The 23,697-nt window shown below is 56.0% G+C and overlaps 2 protein-coding genes across 3 annotated transcripts; one reads left to right on the forward strand and one right to left on the reverse strand.

The window, feature by feature from the left end:
- On the reverse strand, window positions 1-3,114 carry LOC144271739 (ras-related and estrogen-regulated growth inhibitor-like protein). Its single transcript, XM_077829311.1, has 4 exons — window positions 2,976-3,114; window positions 2,286-2,339; window positions 1,638-1,714; window positions 1-426 (listed from the first exon to the last, which is right to left on the reverse strand). The coding sequence occupies exons 1-4, from the start codon at window positions 3,112-3,114 to the stop codon at window positions 1-3; spliced, it is 696 nt and encodes a 231-aa protein (XP_077685437.1).
- A 3,308-nt stretch (window positions 3,115-6,422) lies between these two features.
- KIF7 (kinesin family member 7) lies at window positions 6,423-23,385 on the forward strand. Of its 2 annotated transcripts, none has more exons than XM_077828834.1 (19): window positions 6,423-6,499; window positions 7,436-7,831; window positions 9,887-10,087; window positions 11,510-11,927; window positions 12,820-13,354; window positions 14,341-14,478; window positions 14,964-15,191; window positions 15,592-15,758; window positions 16,464-16,573; window positions 16,959-17,111; window positions 18,076-18,278; window positions 18,512-18,709; window positions 18,961-19,086; window positions 19,768-19,944; window positions 20,332-20,547; window positions 20,992-21,198; window positions 21,664-21,862; window positions 22,058-22,204; window positions 22,511-23,385. In XM_077828834.1, exons 2-19 carry the CDS (start codon window positions 7,504-7,506, stop codon window positions 22,909-22,911), a joined length of 4,152 nt encoding a protein of 1,383 aa, XP_077684960.1. In that variant the 5' UTR covers window positions 6,423-6,499; window positions 7,436-7,503; the 3' UTR covers window positions 22,912-23,385. The 2 variants fall into 2 exon arrangements, with proteins under 2 accessions (XP_077684960.1, XP_077684961.1); XM_077828835.1 differs by having other exon boundaries at window positions 22,514-23,384.
- Window positions 23,386-23,697: the final 312 nt, after the last annotated feature.

Raw genomic sequence — 23,697 nt, forward strand, 5'->3', positions numbered from 1 at the left:
TCAGAGCGAGTCCGTCCTCTTCCGGGCAAACACAGCCGACATACTTTTGACAATGCTGCGGATCCCAGTGCCCTTCTTCAGTGCCAGCTTGGCCTCGCAGATGCGCTCCGCCAGCCCCTGGAAGACCATGAGTGCCCCATGATAAGCCTCAGCTGCAGAGACCTCATAGAATTCACAGTCCATGGAGAGGGCCAGGAGACGGCCCTCCTCACTGGAGACCGCCCGCTGGTGGTGTAGGTCCCGCTTGTTGCCCACGATGACGATAGGCACCTTCTCCTGGCTTAGAGCCTCCTTGGCTGCCTTGAGGACCTGGACTTTGGGGCGCAGCACATTGAAGCTGGCACGGTCGCAGATGCTGTAGACCAGGACGAAGCCATCTGCCCACTGGACTCGCTTTTCCTTGGCAGAGCTCTCATCCACCCAGTCCTGGGGGAGGAGAGATGGGACAGGAAGATGGGGTGGAGTTTGATAAATGAGTGAGTCTCTGGGGAGGATGTTAGTGTTGACAAAGGTCACACGATCATCCGGCTGGGCTGGAAACTGAAGCTCCTACACTCCCCTCTGAACAACATACAGGCCAACTGCAGCTGGGTAGTGACCTCTGCCGGTCACGTCAACCCCGATCTGGAAACACCAGCTGCAGGAGGAGAGAGACTTTGATCCTGGTCTTGGCCAGCACAGGGGCTGAGCCCCGACCATAAACTAGACTGGTACCCATAACCCAAAGGTAAAGTTTTTATCACCTAACCTCCTATACCCAAACCAAGCCACCTTCGACTCCCAGGAGGGGAGCGGGGGGCCCTTCCACCAGTTTGGTTCAAGGAGGCTGTGCTTGCAACTAGCAGCAACTTCCTGCCCTTCTGTGCAAAGCATCCAGGCTCAAGAGCAGCTGGAGGCTTCTGACTCCATGCTGGCAGAGATGCAGCACACCCTGTCTTTGGACAGGCAGGCAAGGGAAGGGGGTGACAGTCACATCCTCCCCAGGGAGGAACACCCTAGTGGGCAGAAAGAAACAGGGAAGGTGAGGGGGAAATGAGAAGAGCAACAACCTCAATGTAAAAGGAAGGGGAGGAGCGATACCTGGCAGAGCCCACCAAGGCTAGGCCAGAACACTTGGGAAGAGACAAGAGTCAGGCTTGCTATCCTCACCTCGCATCGTGTGGAGCAAAGAGGGCTTTTGGCCATGCTTGCTCTGGCTGCAGGTTATACGAGTTTGGCGTTCTCAGCTTAGGACCTCGCTTGGCGCTCCCTGCCACGTCCACTGAACCAGTATGAGGGGGGGGGAATTCAATCAGGTCCAGCACTGAGCTAGCTGCTGCTTCATCCCCTTTCTTTCCCATCCAGGACTAGTGGAGCAGGGTGGCAAGTTCTGCACTGGTGCTAGCCTGGGAATACAGTCTTTGCTGTCCCAAGGCCTTTACCCTCCAGCTGGAAGCACGAGAGAGGCGCCATCCCTGCAAGCTGCCTACTAGCCACCTGGTTGGCCCAAAGGTTAGTCATGTTGGGGAGAGTCGGAAGTAGGGGTTACAGTCTGGCTGATGCTTCAAGTCCATGGTTTGCCTTTGGGTTTTCTTAGCTAGGAGAATAGTTTTTCCTGGGGGCAAGAATGTGAGACAGCAGCAGCAGAGGCCCCTCACCTGTGAACAGGGGACGTCCCATATGTGGACGAGGATCTCTCTGCCCTCCATTGCCAGGCTGTGGCTGTAGATGGATTCTGCCAAAAGGCACAGAAATCACTGCATGTATAGATCACAGACAACCAGAGAGCCGTGTCCTCTGAATGACAACCCTGCCACGCACTCACTGCCTCCCTGCTGCACACACCCCCTCTCCTCCAGGTGGGAGATCAGACTCCAGGGGGCAAGGACCGCGGCGGCCTTTGTGCTGTATGTAAGGCACCAGCCACACCTAGCATGTTGGCATTCAGCCAGAGAGTCTGCCATCCAATAACCCAACCTGTCGGAGTATCCATCTCCCTCTTGTCCTTCCGTCAGTGCACTTGCACCTGCGTCCCCGCTAGCTGCTCCACGCGGGTCGCGCAGGAGCTCCTCGCAGCTCTACAAGAAACGCTTCTAAATGCACAAACTGGTTCTGATGAGTAGATTTAACCCTTAAGCCTGCAGTTAGCAGGCAAGAACCCTGGAGAGGAAAAGAGATGGCTCAGGAAACAGCCAAATCCCACAGATAGACCCAGTCACACAAATCAGGACTTTTCCAAATTGGTCAATTCACACCCCACAAGGACAAGGGGAAGTTAACACGCAAGCCCCCAGCACGGCACTCACCCATGTCTCCATATTCCCCAATGAATCGCCTGGTAAGGAAACGCACCGTCAAGGCTTCAAAGAAGAGAACAGAAAAAAAAAAAAACCCTAAGGATTTTAGATGACATTTTTTAGCTCCCTTGCAAACCCGAGTGGAGCGATTACTACCCTGAACCCAGCTCAGCACCAGCCACCAGCCTGGTATGGACAGCCTGCTCTGCAATGAAGCCATCTCTCCATTTCTGTATCCACTAAACTCTCACTGAGCTGCGTGTGAACAATCTCTGTATTTTATTTCACACGTTGCCGAACCAGCAAGTTTGCTAAGAGAGGATGAATAGATCAGGAACTCTCCTGAACCAGCATTTCAATGGACTGAAACTGACTAGGAAGCATTTTCACTTACAGAACATACCCATCACGAAACTCTCTTGTCTCAGAGGATGCACTCTGCTTTCCCACTTTGAATCACAGCTCTTTGAGATGGAATAGACCAAACATGTCCCATCTCCACTGTCTTTTGGCTATGGCAGGGTTGTTCCCTACAGCTTATTCTCCAAGCTTTGTCCAGTTCGATTTTTAAAAGTCCCTAAGATTTAGCTCACAGTCATATCCCTTCCCTTGGGGGAGCTTTCCCCAGCTCCAAGGATCTCCCAGCTAGGAAGTTTTCCATGTTCTCCCTGCTCTTCCTTTGGTGATTAAAGTTCTTACCTGATTTCCCCACGCTGTTTGCTCCCATAACTAGCATATTCGCTTCCATTTTCAGCGCGCTGGGACTGGACACCTCCATCAAGGGCTGGTGGTCTGGGGTGAAGCTGGCACTTCTGCGCAGAGGGATTCGGAGAACCATTTGTAGATCGATCTCTCTCTCTCTCTCAGCAGAGTCTGTCTGTCTGTCTGCCAGTCCTCTCCACTGTTTGAGGTAGAATGACTCCCGTCTCTTCTTATTCTAGCCCTCACTGAGGGAGTAATCTGCATGGGCCATACCATTCCCAAAACTTGCAGGGGGTGACACACCAAGAGCGGCAGACCTAACCATTCATTGTAAGATTCCCAAGATTAAAAAATCCCAACTTTGATACCAATCAAATCATCCTAAAAGAAAGACCCCAAACCTGACCCTGCAGTAGCAGAGGGCTGGGAGGATCCTGATGGGGCTAAGCAGTGTCTGACCTCAGCAGCTGTTCTCCAAACCATGTCCAATAGTGGATCCTCAGCTGAACAGGCCGCCAGCTCCTTCCATGCTTTTGGCATGTCATTTGGAAGGACAGTCCATCCATGGTACCTCACCCCGCAGGCATCACAGAGCTGCATTCCTCCCACTTTGCTCTTACATCCTTGGATGTATTATGGGGCTTCTGGTGAGGAAGGTGGGTATTTCACACACACACACCCCCATAACTCTGCAAAGACACCTTGATCTTGACCTGCAGCACCCCCTGCTATTCCAGTGCTTCCCTTCCCACCCCCTGCCGCTCTGCTGATACATCTGTTATGACATGCAGCTCCCCACTCCTGTTCCAGTCTGCCACCAACTCCCCTCACCACACACACACACTTCATTCCTGATTATAACATTCCCAGACCTAGTCTGTCGCACAAGCAGGGACTTCTAATTGTGCCGTTATGTGCAATGACTCTGTGATGTGGACAAACACTCACTAGTTGAGATCACCAAGCTCATTTCACTTGTGACATGAGCACAATTAACCCAGTTGTCCAGAGCCGTCACTCAGCCTGTAACTCCTGTCCATGACCTCTCACCAGGGCCGAGACTGCACCGTATTTTGAATGAGGGGATTTGTACTGGCTGAGCGGAGTCCCAGGCCCCTGTCAGGGATGACATCAAGGAGGTGTCTTTGTGCCAATCTCACCCACGTCACCCCTCCTCAGACCACAAGGCTGGTTACCTGCTTTGCCCAGAGCTCTCACCATGTCACCTCCACTTCCTTGACTTCCTCCACTGGCTCCCCGTCCTCTACCACACCAACTTCAAGCTTCTTGCACCAACCCTTCAGAGCACTTCACAACTTTGCCCTTCACAGTTGGCATCACATCAGCCCCTGGCCCCTCTGTCCCAGCCATTCCACCTCCTGAGCACCTCTCTTCATACCACCCTCAGCCTGGCACACCCCATCCCAAGGGGGTTCATGCAATAAAAGCCCTCCCTGCACTAAGCCACAAAGACACCGCCATGTAAGCCCTCCCCATCACTCCTGAGAACCAGAATGCCTACACCAGATCAGGCAGTGTTTGACTGGCTGGGATAAGGGGTGGTTGGGGAAAGAGGTGGCTGCGTTGGGGGAGCTGATAACCCTGGCTGGAACAGGATGGTGGCAGGGCTTGGTGGGGGTTGGCAGGACTGGGGAGGGGATGGCAGGGATAGGGGGCTGATGACTCTGGTAGGGGGGTGGCAGGACTGGGGGGGATAACCCTGGTTTTGGAGGGATGGCAGGACTGGGGGGGTCTGATGATGCTGGTTGGGGGTGGCAGGGCTGGGGGAAGTGACAACCTTGGTTGAGGAGGGGTGGCAGGGCTGGGGGGGGCTGATGACTCGGGGAGGGGGGTGGCAGGGTGGCTGATGACGCTGGTTGGGGTGGCAGGACTGAGGAGCTGATGACCCGGGGGGGTTGCAGGATTGGGGTGGGGCTGATGAAACTTGTTGGGCTGGCAGGACTCCTGGGATGATGACCCTGGAGAGGGCTGATTACGCTGGTGGGGGGAGGGGTGTTAGGGCTGGCCGGGGGACTGATGACCCTGGTGGGGGTGTGTGTCAGGACTGGGGGGCTGATGACTCTGGGGGGGTAGCAGAGCTGGGGGGCTGTTGACATTGGTTGGGGTGGCAGGGGCTGATGACCCTGGAGAGGGATGGCAGGGCTGGGGAGGGGAGGGCTGATGATGCTGGTTGGGGGTGGCAGTACTGGGGGGTGAGGGGTGATCACAGAATATCAGGGTTGGAAGGAACCTCAGGAGCTCATCTAGTCCAACCCCCTGCTCAAAGCAGGACCAATCCCCAATTTCTGCTCCAGATCCCCTAAATGGCCCCCTCAAGGATTGAACTCACAACCCTGGGTTTAGCAGGCCACTGCTCAAACCACTGAGCTATCCCTCCCCCGACCCTAGTGGGGGTGGGGTGGCAAGACTGGGTGGGGGAGGTGATGATCCTGGTGGGGGCGGGGTGGCAGGATTGGGTGGGACGGTGGTATGATGACCCTGGTGGGGGTGTGGTGGCAGGACTGCGGGGGGGGGGTGATGATCCTGGTGGGGGCGGGGTGGCAGGACTGCGGGGGGGGGGTGATGATGACCCTGGTGGGGGCGGGGTGGCAGGATTGGGTGGGACGGTGGTATGATGACCCTGGTGGGGGCGGGGTGGCAGGACTGCGGGGGGGGGTGATTATGACCCTGGTGGGGGCGGGGTGGCAGGACTGCGGGGGGGGGGTGATGACCCTGGTGGGGGCGGGGTGGCAGGACTCGGGGGGGGTGATGACCCTGGTGGGGGCGGGGTGGCAGGACTGCGGGGGGGGGGTGATGATCCTGGTGGGGGCGGGGTGGCAGGACTGCGGGGGGGGGTGATGACCCTGGTGGGGGCGGGGTGGCAGGACTCGGGGGGGGTGATGACCCTGGTGGGGGCGGGGTGGCAGGACTGCGGGGGGGGGGTGATGATCCTGGTGGGGGCGGGGTGGCAGGACTGCGGGGGGGGGTGATGACCCTGGTGGGGGCGGGTAGCAGTACTGGGGGGGCGGTGATGACCCTGGTGGGGGCGGGGTGGCAGGACTGCGGGGGGGGGGGTGATGATGACCCCGGTGGGAGCGGGGTGGCAGGACTGCGGGGGGGGGGTGATGATCCTGGTGGGGGCGGGGTGGCAGGACTGCGGGGGGGGGGTGATGACCCTGGTGGGGGCGGGTAGCAGGACTGGGGGGGGGATGACCCTGGTGGGGGCGGGGTGGCAGGACTGCGGGGGGGGGGGGTGATGATGACCCCGGTGGGAGCGGGGTGGCAGGACTGGGGCGGTGGGGGGCGGCTGATGACGCTGGGGTCTGACGCGGCGGGAGGCAGGACGGGGACACGGGCCCTAGCACGGGCCGGGCTGGCGGAGTTGACGCCCCTGGCGGGGGCGGTGCTAACGGGGCGGGACTCGAGCCCCCCCCAGGCCGGGGCGCGCGCCTGACGCCATCCCAGCGCGCCCGGCCCCTCCGCCCGGCCCGGGGCTTGTTAGTGTCCGGCCGGCTCGAGGGGTGAGTGCGGGGGCTGCTGGGCTCAGCGCCGCGGCCCCAACCCGCCCCCGGGGCGCTCAGTGACCCCCCGACCCCCCGGTGCGCCCAGCACCCTAGGGGGCTCAGTGCAGTGCCCGGCGACGGGGGTACACGCCCAGCATGGTACACACCCACCACCCCTGGGTCCCTTGGCATCCCCCCCCCCCCACACACACACACAGCCACTGCCCTGGGGTCAGAGTGGTGACCCTCTTCTCCCACCTTGCTCTCCCATCTGGAGGGACTCAGGGCACCCCTCCTGTCTCCAGCTGGCTCAGTGGGGCAGCAGCTTCCCCCACCCCCCAAAGCCCCTGGGGAGATTTAAGGGTCTGTGTGTACCTGTGGGAGTGGGGGTTTGCTAGGGCCGCCCGGGTAGTTACGGAGAGCGCTGCCCTCTCCGCTTAGTGGTGGTGCCTAGAGGCCTTGGTAGGTGGCACCAAGAGGCACAGATTACCAGGTCTGCCTGTGCCCCCAGCCTGTCCCCATTTTAATCAGATGAGTGGGGGAAAGGAGTGACCCTCCAGTCGCCAGGGCAGAGTCAAGGTGAAGCAGATGAACTCCAGGGGCCGGAGGCATTGTTCAGGCTGTGCATGGGGAGCTGGAGGAGATTAACAGTGGAGAAATGTAGACCGACTATGGGGATAAAGTCCTGGCTCTGAGGTTGAGCTAGCTGGGGAATAGCCCCTCAAGAAATGCGTGGGAGCTCCAAAACTAAGGAAGTGTGAAACAAGACTGGATAAAGCTCCAGTAAATGTACAGTAGGGCCCAGCCCTGCACTGACCCCTGGTAGCTGGATCCTGGATTTTTTCCAGCTCTACTCTCTGCAGCCCTCAATCAAATCATCAGGAACCTTTCTCCATGGTTGTTCAGAGGCAATTGCTGGCCTGAATCTACACTAACCCACTTCTCTTCTTACAGCATGTGGGCAGGGAGATGGTGCCAGCACCTGGCTTGGGGCTCTCCTGACTTTGCTGCTGTTGCTGACCATGGGTCTGAAAGCTGAGGCCCAGCCTCGAGCTGAGGAGACTCCCGTCAGAGTGGCCGTGCGCATTCGACCCCTGCTGCCCAAGGAGCTGTTGCATGGACACGAGGCCTGCCTGCATGGGGACCCAGAGACCAACAAGGTGACCCTGGGGCGTAACCGCCATTTCCACTTTGATGCTGTCTTCACTGAATCCTCAAACCAGGAGTCTGTGTATGGCGCCTGTGTGCAGCCGCTTGTCGAGGCCTTCTTTGAAGGCTTCAACGTTACTGTGTTTGCTTATGGCCAGACAGGCTCGGGCAAAACGTACACCATTGGGGAAGCAAGTGTCTGTGAGTATCTGGAGAAGTAGCACCTTCCTAGTCTTGTCCCCCTTGATGCATGTGTGGTAATGGTACCCTCCTCCACCCACTGCCCAGGGCCTGGCTGTGAGCAGGGCAGACAGGACTTCTTGGGCTAGTTTAGTAATAATAGCATGAAAAGCTGGTGATAGTGCAACGTCAAGGCTGAGAAATGAAGCAGGCAAAAAGTTGAGGAAATTCAAAGGCTCCTCAGCTTGGCCATACTGCCTGTCCTGCACTTGTACCAAGAGAGTACACATCTCTCTCTGGTGCCCCGTGGATAGTGAGCTTTTATGTTTAGCTGCAAAACTAGGCACTGCACATTTCCTATGTCTGATGTAATATTCCCATAGGAACCTGACTTAACTTTTGCAAAACTATTCATCCACTGGCTTGGGATCAATACCTGTGTTTGAGCAGCACGTGAAGTATGGTTACCACTTGCTTATCTTGGGAAGGTCAAGCAAGGAGATTGTTTTGTGATTTCCTAAGGGTGCCTTCACCTTTGACTTTCCTGAGCCTTGCTTCCTTTATTTCTCAGGGCCCTAAAAATTTACATCAGCATAGCTACATCCCTCTGAGTGTGAAAAATCCACACCCCTCAGAGATGCTGACCTAACCCCCAGTATAGACAGTGCTAGGTTAATGGAAGAATTCTTCCATCAATCTAGCTACTGCCTCGTAGGGAGGTGGATTAACTACAGCGATGGGAGAACCCCTCCCGCTGCTGTAGCGAGTGTCTATGCTGAAGCACTACAGCTATAGCTGTTTAAGTGTAGACATACCCTAAATCAGTCTTAACAGAAGGAGTTTTGCATTTCATTTCATTTCATAGGTTTTTGTTGTTGCACTTTCCTTTTCCCCCTTTTCTTGAGCTTCTGCTGTTCAGTTCCCATAAATGCTTTAATACTGAAGGGTTGGCTGTTTTGGTACATAAGGCCCCTTAAAATATTTACTGCGCATGTGCAGAAAGATAGCTATAAAAATACTAAATTGCTTGTATGTGTTCAAGCTTGGCTTGACTTTTCCTTTTGCAGTTGGGGCTGTCTTCATGCCAAGTTTGAGGCTTACAACTTCAGATGGTTTGGGGATATTGGAGACTCCCCACACACATCAAAGGTCAATGTAAAACTTAATTTAATTTAAAGAAATTCTCAGCCCAGAAGAACATTTTTTTGATTGGAGAAAGTTCTGAGCAGAGCTGGATTCAAAGGAAATCACATTTCAGCCTCAGCCATAATGTTTGCTACCTACGGATATTATAATTTACTTTTCTCTCCTAAAGAAAGCACTTTACAAGTCCATACATGCAGTGCCACTAAGGATATGTCTTCACTGCACAGTTAACCTTGGTTCTTCACTATGTTTAGCCCAACCCCACAGGACCTTCCACACAGAAAAATCTCTGACCCAGGTTGAACCTGGGCTAGTTATCCTGGCTAGGGGTGTGGGTTAGAGCCCAGACCTTGCTTTCACTTAGGCTGCAGCCTGTCCATTTTGCAGTGAGAATTCAGGCTAAATCACTCAAGTGTTGATAATCCTCCAGTGCTGTCCCACAATTCCCCCCAAAGGACAAGCAAGTTTTCCTACAATTGACACAACTGGCTGGGAAAGAATCCTAGAACCTCTCAGTACAAAGAACTGTGGGATGTGCCTCCATACACAAGGGCGAGTGCAGAAACAGTGAGGACATGGGCATAATTTGGCTGTGGGAACACTCACACCCAGGCTAAGTTAACTGTGCTGTGAAGACATACCCTAAGATACACCACCTCTGCATGAAGGGCAGCAGTAATGCACCAGTGGGTTGAGGGGAATTTTGGACAAGGACCCTAGGACCTCCTATGAGAAGTGCTCCTTTAGGGGCCTTTAATATGGACCCTCACTGCTGAGCACATGGGATGGTGTAAGGCTGGTCCCTGTGGCATACTGTCCTTACGGCATGAGATGTGCTCTGCTTTGATTGTCCTCTGCTGCACACCACACTGGAGTTGGCTCTCTGGGCATCCACTGCTTCTGGTGATTGTGTGTCTCTCTCGATGCCAGCTTCCATCAATGAGGATGAGCAGGGCATCATCCCACGTGCCATGGCTGAGACCTTCAAACTCATTGATGAGAATGACCTGATTGACTACACAGTCAGAATCTCCTACTTGGAGGTGTATAAGGAGGAGTTCCAGGACCTGCTGCAAGTGGAAACGGCCAGCAAGGACATCCAGATCCGTGAGGACGACAAGGGCAATATTGGTACTTGTGGCTGCTCTTAGACTCCCCTCCTGGACTGACTCCCATGGCCAGGGCTGGACGTGTGTTCCTGCAAAGCAGTGCACTGTGCTTCTGCCCTGACAAAGAAGCGATTATCTCCATTTCTCTCCCCCAGCCTCTTACTATGAAACTTATGAATGGTGACCGTGGCTGGGACTCAGGTTTTTGGCCACAATAGCATGCAGTTACAGAATACGGGGCATAATATGTGCTCTGACTGGGGCGGGCCCAACTGTGAGGCTTTATCTAAGGGCTTTTTTTTCTGAACGTGGGTGGAGCAACATCCCTTCCAACATCTTCAGCAGCTCAGCCGTTCAGGTCCCCCGGGGCTGGAAAGTCATTTCACAGGTGGCCATTTAACATGTGGGTAAAAGGAAGTCTCCTGGCACCTGAGATCTCACTCTCTGTCCATGCAGCTGACCTTGGCTAGCAGGCTCTGCTGAATAGTGCAAGGAGAGCTTTTTTATAGCCCCATCTGCACTGGGCTCTCTAAAGCAGCGCAGGGGCCTCACCTTTGAACACTAGCCATGTGCCTAGTAGTTACCTTATGCACAGAAAGTAATTGTGGCCAAACAAACCCACACTAGCCTTGTGGTAGAGTCTCTGTCTTCTAGGGGCAGCTCCGGATTACGTATTCTCTAAGGCAAGTGGAATATTTGAAGGACATCTGGCATTGCTAGGACAATACTGGATGAGACACTGGCCTTAGTTCAGTACTGCTCTGCTGCCTGATGTCTCTGGTCCATTCCCTCTGAAATTCCTGGGGTCCAGCTGGACCATGTGAAAGTGATGGCAGCAGTCGGCATGGAAGGGGTCTAAAGGGACGCCTTCAGGGTGCCGGTCTCCATTTTCAGCAACACTTGAGATTTGTGGCCCCTCGCCTTTCTTAAGCACCGTCGGCTCTGAGAAGCTCAGCCAGGGTGTGCTATGGAGGCCTCCAAAGGGATTGTATGTGATCGGGACTGACATTTCAGTCCTGGGGCTGTTCCCAAGGGTAGCTAAGCAACCTCATTTTTCTGCTTCGCTGTATCTGAGCTACGCCCATTATTTATTTGGTGAGGCTGGGGTGGAAGAGTTTGTCCCCCAAACAAATGAGCCAGCATTGGTTGCTTAAAATAGATGCCTATGGCTGAATGCAGGGGCGTGGCCCATGATGAATTAGCTGGGTGCGCAGTCTGGCCCTTTCGAGCAACCCTACAATAACAAACCGGTGTACCCTGCTGACTGGAGGAAAAGCCTTTGGGTAGGAAACAGATTTCCCTTCTGGGAGTTACTCTGTATGTGAGTCCCAACTGCCCTTCCACCCCTGCTGAACATCCTAGCTGTCTCTTTGTGTGGCTTTCCCGGGCAGTAAGTGTGAGTATCCATGCCAGCACTGTCACTGCTGTGTTTGTCTCGTTACAGTGTTGTATGGGGTGAAGGAAACCGAAGTGGAGGGGCTGGATGAGGTCCTGAGCCTGCTGGAAATGGGCAACACGGTCAAGCACACGGGAGCCACCCACATCAACACACAGTCGAGCCGTTCGCACACCATCTTCACAGTAACCATGGAGCAGCGGCGCGGTGCTGGCCGACTCACCCGCCTCACCCTCCACGACAGGGCCTCGGTCCCGGCCTCCGGCCAAGTCCTGGCTTCCAAATTCCACTTTGTGGACCTAGCGGGCTCAGAGCGGGTGGTGAAGACTGGAAACACAGGGGAGCGCCTGAAGGAGAGTATCCAGATCAACAGTGGCCTGCTGGCTCTGGGCAATGTGATCAGCGCCTTGGGAGACCCCCGCAGGAAATGCAGCCACATTCCTTACAGGGATTCCAAAATCACCAGGTACCCCATGGTTCCTGGGCCACCCACATCACGCTGCTCATCTGGCTGGTGCTCTCTTAGCCCCGTAGCAGGGATAACAGCCTTCTCTACTCCTTCCCAGCATGCCGAGGGGTTTCGCTGGGGTTTGACCACCCTTGCCCAGTCAGGGTTGGTGGCTGCCACAGTTAAATTTGCCAGGTTGCTTGCCCCTGCTGCTCTCACTTGGAGGCTCTCTGACTGGTTCTGAAGGGGTCAGCTGTCCATCTCTCCAAAAGGCCACAGGTATCCAGGCCTGTCAGTCCATCCTGTAGGTGTGTTTGGCTGGAGGGGTCCCTGAGAAGCAGGGAGCCAAGGATAAGTGTGAAAGTCCAGCTTGTTCCAATGCTGCTTCACTATAAAACATTCGGCGGGTGACCTGTGCTGCTGTGGCTCAGGGCACTGGGAGTGGGGTATGGAGGGTCCCATCTGTTCCTGCCTAGCCGAGACTAGCAGATGCTCCCATCAGATGGCGGTTTGGGGCCTGTGTGAACTAAGGTGGTCTCAGTCTAGTTCCTAGCCTGGACAGGGTCACATAACTGGTTCCCTTGTTACCATGCCCAGCAGAGGTTATTGGAGCCCCTCTCATCCCCAGAAGGGATGCTGTACTGGAGGCATTTTCACCAGAGATCGGTATGAGGGACTCTTGCAGTGCTTCAGGCTGTGCTCTCCCTCTCCCGTAGGAACATACAGGAGCTCAGGGCTGTCGTCCTGGCCCCTTTCCCCAGCACTGAGCTGATGATAAAGCGTTTTGTACCCCTGGGTTTACCCTGTCAGAAGGGTGGTGCTGTGAATACCCTGCCAGCCCCTGGCATGTCTGCCGTAGCATGGGCTGCAGCCCCTTGCTCTGATCTGATGTCTCCGCTCTTCTCCTTAGGATCCTGAAAGACTCCCTGGGGGGGAATGCCCAGACTGTCATGATCGCCTGCGTCAGCCCTTCCTCCTCTGATTTCGATGAGAGTCTCAACACGCTGAACTACGCCAGCCGAGCTCAGAACATCAAGAACAAGGCCATGGTGAACTGCCGCAGGGAGACAGAGCATGTAGAGGAGCTGCAGCTTCAAATAAAGAACCTGCAGAGGGCGCTGGAGCAGCGGCATCGCTCGGAGACCCGTATCATAAACCGCTCCGACGCTGCCAAGCGGTGCCCACAAGACCGCACGGCCCGCTTGCTGGCAGAGTGCGCTCACTACAGGACGTGCACGGACGCTGCCTACCAGCTCCTGATGGAACTGCAGGGGGAGGGCAACCTGACCGTGGAGCAGATCCTGCGAGTGAAGGAGTGGTTGTGTGCGGTTGAGAGCGAGAGGAGCGAGCTGACCTCTTCCTCTGGACTGGATAGCGGCATTGAGAGCACCTCAGCAGAGGATCGGCGCCCCCAGGCACAAGGCTCAAAGCCGCCACAGAGTCAGGTATTGGGGTGTCACCCTTGTTTGGTCACCCTGGGCAGTGAGAAGTGTCAGTATGGTATCACCTGCCCCAGGCCAGGCTACGCAGGCAGTGATGCTTGGTGCGAGAGCAGAGTGCTGAGAAGCACCCGGGAAGGACAGTAAAGGAAAAGCTGCATTGGCAGTGGGAAAGAAGAGAATGAAATGAGGTTGTCTCTGTGTTAGGCCCTCATTAGAGCCCATCTGTGGGTGGGCGCAGCCTCCTGGGGGTAGAGGGGAGTAGTACTCCCTATGAGAGAAGAAGGATGGGCCAGTGGTTAGGGTTAGCCTGGGATTTGGGAGACACAGGTTCAGTTTTGGTTTCCCCTGAATAACTCAGCAGTCCCTGTCCTCCACAGAGGACAAAGTGCTTCTCAGACATCAACTAGGAAAGCTTCCCAATTCCTCTTAGGTGCCTCCCCACTGAAAGGCAGCTGCTGTTGAGGTGGAAAGCAGCATCCACACAGGGAGTGTGGCCGGGGAGTGAGGGAGAAGCCTGGATCCTGCTGGCAGATGGTAGCGAGGCCGAACGGTGGCTGGGTTCCAGTGGGATTTTTTTTTTAAATGTGAAATTAAACTAGCTTCCAATGTAGTTTGGAACGTACCTACCCCTCTGGTGGGGAAAGCGGTTGTAGAACTAGAGAAGTTATTTCAATGGGGCGGGAGGGGGTGTGTGTTGTGGGAGCCCCACTGAGCACAACCTGCAGAGGGAATGGCTAGCACTGCAACTCTTCGCTCCCAGCGGTGTCCCCCATTGCAGCCTGACTTAGTAACGGTCTAAATAACATCTTTCCTCTCGGGCCTGTCACCCCAGTCACATGGGGAGAAGAGAACAGGTCTTTGTGTCCGACTGGTGAGTGGCACACCGTACAGCAGACATACCTGTTTGTGCCGCGTGTGGGGCGGGGAGGGGGGCACAGTGACGTTAGGGGGGTTACTGATGCCGTCTCTCTTCCCTTCCCTGCGGGCAGGTGAGCACAGAGAAAGCATGTGAGGCAGCCAGAGATGAGCACCTGGCCCAGCTGCAGAGACAGGTGGAGCGTCTGGAGGAGGAGAACCGTGACTTCCTAGCTGCCCTGGAGGATGCCATGGAGCAGTACAAACTGCAGGTACTGCTGGCTTCTGCCCATGCCCAGGGGAATATCTGACCCAGCAGTCCCCTCCCCTTCCTGTTGCCTGCAACCTGCACCTCTCTGTCCTGGTGGGCAAACCCTCCCTGCACCCTCCTGGTGTCCCTGCAGGCCCTTGCTCCCTTTTCAACCTTCATCGCACTGTTATTCCTCAGAGAATAGGCCCAACTAGGGAGCCTTTAATTTCAGATGCTGCCTGGCCCAGCCTGGCCTGTGCTGTAGATTCTCCCTTCTGGGGTGGGATTTTCCTGTTGGATTTTTAGTGCCTGCCCCCTCCACTCCCCAAACCCAGCCAAATCTCCCTGCCTATCTCATCTCTCCTATTAATCTGCCACTCCTTTTCCGGATGGCACAGAGAGCGGGGGCGGGAAATCAGGGAGAGTGCAGCATGTCCTGTTTGCTTCTGTGCTAGCAGCAGGCCTGAGAGACGTGCGTGGGAAACCCCATCTTCCGTTGTTTTTCAGAGCAACAAGTTGCAGGAGCAGCAGGATGCCATATCTGAGCTACATGTGCGCCTGGAGATGGCGATGCCAGACCTGCAGGTGCCAGAGCTGCTGCAGAACATTCACCTGGTGGAGCTCGCTCAGAGACCTCACACGGCCCCGCTGGATACCACGCGGTCCCATGGCCTCAGCCTGGTCCAGTCAAGGCCGTCCCAAACGAGCCAGAGCAGAAGAGTCCATTGTGGAAAGGTGGGGGTGTAAGTCATTTCCACGGGTGTTTGCTCTTGGGAAGGGCTGGTTTCTGTTCTGGCTCCCCTGATTGGAGGAGCTGGCCTTTCCCATGTTCAGTCTCTAACTCGGCCCTAGGCGTTGGTGTTGTCCTCCCTGTTGTGAGGCCTTTGCTCAGTTTGGGAAAAAACTGGTTTCAACCAAGTCTGAGCACTTACATATTGCATCCCGAGCCCAGGCTGCAGGTAAAGCCTGGTGTGCTGAGCAGCTGGCTGGGTCCAGGAACTCACCAGCCCTGCTCACAAAGCCACTGAGCTCCACATTGTCTCCCTCTTTATAACTCAGTGCCCCCTCCTGAGCCCTGGGCCTTACGCAGTTTGTTCATCTTTCCGTGCATGACCACCCGCTCTGCCCCAAGCAGCTCAGCAGCAGCCCATCCCACCTGGGGGAGGACCTGGTGGTGCATTGCCAAAGCCGTGCCTGCAGTCTGGAGGCCAAAGACGTGATGCTGATGAGGGAGTGCAGTGAGGACTCTGAGCCATCCTTGGACGAAGAGGGGGAGCAGAAACGGTCCCTGCACCAGCGCAGGTGAGTGGAGGCTGCACACACGGGAACGTCGGCTGGGGCCACTCCTTGAACACCATCTCTGCTTCCCCTGATTAAGGACTTGTCCAATCGCCAGCCAGAGACTCCTGCACCAGGAATTGGGCTGGCTCTAAATGAGCCACCTCGGAGCCCTTGGCCAGGCGTGTGCCATGTCCCCTAAGTCCGAGAGGTACTTGTAGAACTACAGAAGCCAAACCGGAAGAGTCAGGAAAAGTGAGTGTGTTTGTAATGGCTGAATTGCAGATTAGCATCTAACTGCTCAGCAAGGCTAGTGCTGGCAGAGGCCTGATGGCCCCAGAGACTGAGCCCACCCTGCACAGCACAGGCAGGGGCATTTCAAGCTTCCTCCTCCTGTATCGCTGCCCTGATTTGGAGGGGCCATTTTTAGAGTTGAGAGGTGAGCTCCATCTCTGGGGCCATTCAGCCCTTGGCCAACTGCTGGCTTGGAGGATGTGAGCACCTGTCCACTGGAAAATGGCCTGAGATGGATTTGAGTCTGCTGCTTCATTCCTGATCCCAGCCCCTCTGAAACCCATTCCCACAGAGCATTGGTTTGCCTGATAGGCCAAGGGCAGTCTCGTCCCTCTCTGTTGGGCTAGTGCCATGTGGCAGGCTTGGAGCAGGTTCCTTCTTCCCTCAGTTGTAGCGGAGCCTGCACCCAGCTAAACTGATTTGCTGCTGTTCTAGAAATGGGATCCGAAGCTGGATCAAGAAGGACGTTTCCAGCAAGGTGTGTGAGGAGCAGAGCAGAGGCAACTCATTGCCCATGCAGGAGGAGCCCCCGGAACTGGCCAAAGGTGAGTGGAGACTGCGTATCCCGGGGGGGATCTTCTGAAGGTTCGTGATGCCCTCAGTCCCTATTGGCAGTGGTGAGGAGCCCAGCCATGTGCTCTGCTCTGGAAAAAAAGGGTGGTGCAGGGGCATCCAGACTGCCCAACCTAGGCCAGACTAACGCAGAACGGAGCAGATTGTGGCCCGGCCGCTTTTCTCAAGATGGAGCATTGCATGCTGGGATCTGTAGACTGAGGGTTGTAGCGGTGGTATTAAAGATGAGGGCAACCATGGACTGCGTTCCGCCTGATCTGGGCCACAGCATTATTGGCTTGTTCGCTCTCCACCTTGCTTTTGGGACGGCAGCTTCCTGGGCGAGGATCTGAAGCAGGCTCGCTCTCTGTGTTACAGAGGCCTGCGGGAGAAGGGAGCAGGCTGGTCCCAGGGAAGGTCTTTCAGGGAAGGACTCAGAGCGGCGGCTGGTGCAAGCCCAGCAGAAGGTCCGGGAGCTTGCAATAAACATTCGCATGAAGGAGGAGCTGATCGCGGAGCTCATCAAGACAGGTGCAGAGCTACTGGAGTGGTGATGTTCCTACCAGGGAGGCTTTGGGGCTTTTGGGCTTACACCTATGGGAGGAGGTGCTGGATCTCTGCCTGTCTTCTCTCCTGGTGGGACATTGTTCCCTCTGTTCCTCCAACTCTGCATCCCTCCCTGTGCACCTTCCCCATTAGGCTAGGTTCGCAGTGCGCTGAGTGACCTTCCCCGCCACACTTGTTACCACAAGCATAGCCCCACTCCCTGGATCTGGGCTACGCTCTCCTGCATCTTGGGGGGCTTGCTCTTACTGCTAGCAAGGGGACTCTCCCTCCTCAGCAGGGAAGTGGGCCCTGTGCCCAGCTGCTTGCCTGGCCTCAGAAAATACTGATTAAACCCTTGCATGCAGTATGAGACAGTCCCCCCCTCAGCCATCTCTCTCCCCCTCTATCCACTCTAGTGCTGCTTCTGCCACCACCTACTGGTTGAGATCCGTCTTCTTGGCTTCTCCTCTGGCTCTCTCAGGGTCTCTCATTGGAGGAGCTGAGGGAAGGAAGGGTGCTGACTGGAAGAAGGGGAGGAGTCACAGCATCCAGCCCCATCTCAAGCCAGAGCAGGGATTGCTGGAGATCAGACCAGAAGGGCTGGTGGCCTACGTAGTATGCTGTAGTGGGGCTTCCTGCAGGATGAGCCAAGAGAACGTTGGGGCAAGGTGGGAAATCTGATCCCCAGAAAAGGGAAGTGACTCCTTGCCTGTGCACCTGTGCAACAGGCCCGGGACAGCCCCAGCTCGTGCCCTGCGGAGGTTATTCTAGCACAGCCCAGTATCCTGATGCCACAACTGCTGCTCTTGAGGGGCTGGCGAATGCCTGAAGCTGCCAGGTCCATTCAGTCCCTTGGCGTTGCTGTCCTTCCAGCTGTGCCTCCTGGAAGGGAGAGGGGCGGGAGGGTGCAGAGCAGTTGGCAACAGTGTGGATTTCCTGGTGCTTTCAGGCAAGGATGCCCAGGCCATGAACAGACAGTACTGCCAGAAGATCTTTGAGCTGGAGCAGGAGGCGGAACAGGTGCGAGCAGAGCTGAGCAGTGGCCAGAAGCAGCTGCAGGAACTGGAGGGGAAGGAGCCCCAGGACGCTGGAGAGAAATGCAAACTGCAGGAATATCGCACGAGGGTTGCAGCAGCCCAGAGCAAGGCTCGGGTCAGTGTGAGCGCGGGGTCCTCACCTCTCTGCCCTAGCTGGGAGGAGTTGAAGCGCTTGCAGGTTGAGCACAGCTTGCTTGCCCCCAGGCTGTGGCTCCTGTGTCTGAGGGGTTGTCGAAGGAATAGGGTTGGGGGCTCGCTCTCTCTCCAAAGGCTATCAGGGATTCTCCGAAGGGCAGGGTGGTGTCCAGTTTCCTGGCCTCGAGTCTGAGAGCAGCTGTCCCGCGGCAGGTGCTGCGAGAGAAGAAGCAAGCGACGGAGAGGCTGGTGTCGCTGTCTGCCCAGAGCGAGAAGCGGGTGCGGGAGCTGGAAAGGAACATCCAGCTGATGCGGCGGCAGCAGGGGCAGCTGCAGAGGCGCCTGCGTGAGGAGACGGAGCAGAAACGCCGCTTGGAGACGGAGATGCACAAACGGCAGCACAGAGTCAAGGTAAGAGCGAGACCCCTGGGGGCCAGCCAAGGGCAGAGGGTAGCTCTGGTGTGTGTCCGTGTGTCCTCACCTGCAGCAGGTTGCGGAGGGAAGCCTGTACTGCCTTTTCTGCAGTAACAGCTTGGCCCAATGAGTTGAGCTTGAGGCTGTGAGGGCTCCAGCCCCGTCTGTCAGTCTGAGCTCCTTGGCTCGGGATCAACCTGTTCTCCCCCCACTGCACCCCCAAACTAACGGCTGCTCCCCCCGCGTAGGAGCTGGAACTGAAACATGAGCAGCATCAGAAGATCCTGCGCATCAAGACTGAGGAGATTGCAGCTTTCCAGAGGAAACGGAGGAGCGGCAGCAATGGGTCTGTGATCAGCCTGGAGCAACAGCAGGTACATAGCAGTGACCTGACTGTTCCAATGCGGGGGGCACTTAGGGGAGTCCTGCACCAGATTGGTAATGTCAGCAAAGGTGTCTGGCCCCCATGCCCTCATTAGCAGCTGTCACTGGAATCTCCCCCCAGGTAGGACAGACTGAGCTTGACCCACACCCCTAACATTCACTGTATCCTCCTTTCCCAGGGGGCAAAGCTCACATGCAGCCTCTGCTCTGGGCCCCACATATTCTTGGGACCTGAAGTGCACTGACCTGTCCTAGCCAGGACCCTCCTGAGCCCCAGTAATCCCAAATGGCTGGGGCATGGAGCAGCTGTGGTGAAGCCTTCTCTGTTGGCCGGATGACAGGAGGGCCGGCCCAGTGCTTAGGACACTAACCTGTTACTCAGGAGACCTGGGTTCTGTTCTCTGTTCTGCTACGGACTTCCTGTGTGCCCTTGGGCAAATCACAGCCTATGCGTGCCTCAGTTCCTCCTCTATACACTGGAGATAAGAGCACTGCCCTAGCTCAGAGGGGTGTGTGAGGATAAATCCATTAAGGGGTGAAGCATTCAGATCTGCAGTGATGGGGCCAGAGAAGTAGCTAGTAGAAGCCTCCGCCCCCCAGACCTAACCTCCCTCCTATCGGTGACCACATCCTTCCCCCATCCCCTACCTCTCTTCCTTTCTTTCCATCAGAAAATCGAGGAGCAGAAGAAGTGGCTGGACCTGGAAATGGACAAAGTCCTTGAGCAGCGTCGTGCCCTGGACGAGCTGGAGGATGAGCTGAGGAAACGGGAAGCCATAGTGGCCAAAAAGGAAGCGCTGCTGCAGGAGAAGAACGGCCTGGAGAAGAAGAGACGCCGGTCCAGCCAGGTGGGATGCAGGAGGTCCCTCGGACACAGCTGCTCCTGCTGGGGAATGAGGAGGGGGAGAGTGCTTGCCCTACGCTTGCAGGAGTGAGGTGCTTTGGCGGGGCTGGGGATGTAGTCTGGACTGAGGCAGCATCAGCAGGGTTTGGGGTAGGGAGTAGTGCCCACACTGTGTGACTTCTGCTGGCTCTCTGCCTTCTCCTGACCTTTAATCTGAGCCACATCAGCCTCTCCATTAAACTCCTGCCTTGGAATCTCCTCTCGCTGTGGCTTGGGGGATGGTTTGGTTTAATTGCCCTTGGCTTGCGTGGGTGTCGTGGAGGGCAGTTGCAGGGCTGGGTTTCCCTTGGGGAGGTGCTCAGGTGAGGTCTTGTTTCTCCTGCTGCTCCAGGCCTTGACGGATGACATCGTGCGTGTGTCCAGCCGCCTGGAACTCCTGGAAAAGGAGCTGACGGAGAAAAACGGACAGCTCCGTCATGGCAGCGCCCACGATCAGCAGCAGATCCGGCAGGAGATCAATAGCTTGCGCCAGGAGAAGGACCAGCTGCTCAAACAAAGGCTGGAGATAGACAACAAGCTGCGCCAGGGCACCCTGCTATCCCCGGAGGTAACCAGCTGCCTTTTGGGCCCACCCCATAGCTCGTGTAGATAGTGAGAGGATGTCTAGGAAAGGGCTGTGTGCTAACCTTTCGCGCCTAGCCTCAGAGCTACGCTGGTCACATGGAAGAAGACTGTGATGGGCCTGATTTTGCACATTACAGTCAATCCAAATCTAGCACAGTTGAGTACAGTTGTCAGCCTTGGAAGAGGCCTGAGGCTGGACATATCCGTTTTGGGAGGCCCGTGTCTGTAGTAAGGTGCATTGGCAGAGCTCTGTGTGTGTCAAATACGAGTGGAATAAGAGGGGGGGCTCAAGAGTGAGGGGCCCCGGCAGGGCTGAAGCCTGGGTGTAGCTTGCAGATCACCTACCTGACTGCTCTGGGTGGATTCCATTCCCCCTCATTCTAACCCAGGAGTAACTGCAGCTCCCTTCCTCCCCCCGGGGCGGCAGGAGGAGCGGATCCTGTTCCAGCTGGATGAGGCTATTGAGGCTCTGGATGCTGCGATCGAGTACAAGAACGAGTCAATCACATGCAGACAGCGGGTCCTGCGGGCCTCGGCCAGCCTGCTGTCCCAGTGCGAGATGAACCTCATGGCCAAGCTCAGTTACCTCTCCTCCTCCGAGACCCGAGCTCTGCTCTGCAAGTACTTTGATAAGGTAGGGTCCAGATAGGTGCCCTGCCCCAGCCCTCTGCTCAGCTTGGGACCGTGGTGTCTAATCAAATGGCACTTCCCTCCTGTACTGTGCGGTACCTTTGCCCAGGAGTCCTGGTCCTTTGCTGGCTTTCTACTGTGAGGGGGCAGCCCCCCGCTATTCCTTTTGTAGCCTGGTTTCTGTGTGACACACAAGCCCCCAGTGTTGCAAACACCCTGACTGGGGCGGAAGTGCTGGGTACCCCAGCTGGGCTCTGCTCTAGCTGGCCCCCTGACATTGCTCTCAGATGCTGCATGGCTCCCCCCCGTGGCACTGAGGCAGCTGTGGCCCTTTGAAAGTGCTGGCGTCTACTGAAGACCAAGCCCTTTTTGCTCCTTAGCAAGAAACTAACTTGATCAGCGGGGAAGAGCGAAGCTTCCGAGCCTTGGTGAGGGTTTGACATGGGGCCTGCTCTTGGGCCCGGGGCAGGTGGTGACCCTGCGAGAGGATCAGCACAGGCAGCACATTGCTTTCTCCGAGCTGGAAATGCAGCTGGAGGAGCAACAGCAGCAGGTGTACTGGCTGGAGGTGGCCGTGGAGCGCCAGCACCTGGAGATGGACCGCCAGCTCACCCTGCAACAGAAGGAGCACGAGCAGAACATCCAGTTCCTGCTCCAGCAGAGCCAAGGTAACGCCCCTGTCTCCCTATGCCCCTGTTCTTCCCTCAAGCCAAGTGGGCTCCTTGATACCCCTGCCTTAGTTAACCCTTCCATGATGGAGTTCTGTGGCCCAACAGCTCCTCTGCTTCATGAGCCCTTTGCAGGGCAACTACAGCGCAGTGTCTAAGCTCCACCGCCTGGAATAACACTCCTTCTCTTTGTAGAGCACATGGGTGAGGGGCTGGCCAGCAGCAAGCTACAGTTTGAGGGAAAAATCCAAGTGCTGGAAAAAGAATTGAGCCGCTACGTGTGGGCAAACCAGGTGCTGAACCAGAGGCTGAGTAATCTGAGCCACCCAGGACAGAGCAAAGGTGAGGAAACCCCTGCTGGTCAGGGCAGGGAGTGCCTCTTGAGTTTTACCCCCGAGGCATGCTTTCATTTGCCTGCACGTGACCAGGTACAAACTCCCATTTCTATAGCAGCAAGAGTTTGAAGGGCAGGGCAGAGCCTATGTCGGGGCAGTTGCCTCTGGATTATTATCCATGCCCACTCTTTCGGTGCAGAGGGGATGGAGCCCTTCAGCAGTCTCTTGCTGTAACTGGCACGCACTTGAGTTTCCCTGACTTATCTAAGGGTCTCTCCAAAGAACCACTTCTCTAACAACCTGTCTTCTCCAGCAGGAGCGGACAGAAGCATGCTTGGAGCTGGGGACAGACCACCTGCTGTACTTGGGCCCTGTGAAGAATCGGGCACTGGTACTGTGGAACAGCAGGTGCAGGTGGCTGTCACTGAAGGAAGCCATAAGTGCAGGGATGAGAATAGGGAATTGGTGCATGCACCTTTACCATCCACATGGAGGCGCTCTTCGCTACCCAGTGACAACCCTTTGGGCCCAGAGGGGATTCAGCAGAGAGAGGCAGAGTACCTGCTGAGACTTGGGCAGCCCCAGGACGTGGTTCTGCCATGGAACCTGGCTCCTCTGCCCAAATCCTGGAGGGAGCTGCGCAGAGCAAGCCTCAGTGTTGCTCCAATGCCCTCCCATCCAGGAATGATTGATGTCAGGAGAAACCCAGTCTAGACTCAAGCTTTGAACCCTAACTAACTGTGCACAGCGCTGGGAGGAGCAATCACTGCCACAGGTAGCTAGTAAATACCTTCCTGCTCTGCCTAGGCAGCTTGGCTACAAACACACTGCATTTCATTGAGGACTGGGCTGGGACATTTTCACCACAAGGAAAAATTGCTAAAAAGGCAGCTGATGGGAGGTGTAGTCAGTTCCACTTTGGTGTCCCAGCCCAGTTGTGTTAGCTGGGCAGTCGTCCCCCCCCCCCCCCCCCCCCCCAGCAGCTTCCCTGGGCAGAGCTCTGGTCAGCCTCTACCACGATGGACTTACGTTTACAGTTCTGGAGCCTGCCTGCTGGCATCTCCCTAGGGGAAAGCCTCTATTGGCTGCAGCAGGGGGAGCTGCTTTCTGACATTAGCACTATGTGTAGGGGGACTTGTAAATATCTTTGTAGTAACTTTTTTACATTTCTGCTGTAACTTTCTAATAAAGCAGCCTGAGTTTTATTAAATCACTTGTGTCACAGCCTCCTACACTCTCTCAACCCCTGAGGGTGAGGCACTGGCTTGGGAACACGGAACCTCTCAACTGGCTATGGTCAGGCAACGTGTCTGTGTGCTATGTTTTAGCCAGAACCTGACCCTTCTGACCAGACTTAACCTTTTTTTCTTGTATTGCCTGTTGGTAGCAGCACATTACACAGAGCTCCAAGGGTCCTGGATCATCATTTCAGAGGCTGGGTTTCATGGCTGTTCCTTTCCCAAGCTTTTAACTCACTTGGTTTTTCTCCTTCTGTACGGA

This window comes from Eretmochelys imbricata, chromosome 10, assembly GCF_965152235.1.
Source record: "Eretmochelys imbricata isolate rEreImb1 chromosome 10, rEreImb1.hap1, whole genome shotgun sequence".
Taxonomy (NCBI): Eukaryota; Metazoa; Chordata; order Testudines; family Cheloniidae; genus Eretmochelys; species Eretmochelys imbricata.

Coding starts and splice junctions, on each gene's coding strand:
- LOC144271739 (XM_077829311.1), bottom strand. CDS start 3,114: ATGGTTCTCCGAATCCCTCTGCGCAGAAGTGCCAGCTTCACCCCAGAC. Junction 2,340..2,975: donor AAACAGCGTGGGGAAATCAG/GTAAGAACTTTA, acceptor TCTTCTTTGAAG/CCTTGACGGTGCGTTTCCTT. Junction 427..1,637: donor GGGACGTCCCCTGTTCACAG/GTGAGGGGCCTC, acceptor CTCCTCCCCCAG/GACTGGGTGGATGAGAGCTC.
- KIF7 (XM_077828834.1), top strand. CDS start 7,504: ATGGGTCTGAAAGCTGAGGCCCAGCCTCGAGCTGAGGAGACTCCCGTC. Junction 7,832..9,886: donor CATTGGGGAAGCAAGTGTCT/GTGAGTATCTGG, acceptor TCTCGATGCCAG/CTTCCATCAATGAGGATGAG. Junction 22,205..22,510: donor CCACCCAGGACAGAGCAAAG/GTGAGGAAACCC, acceptor TGTCTTCTCCAG/CAGGAGCGGACAGAAGCATG.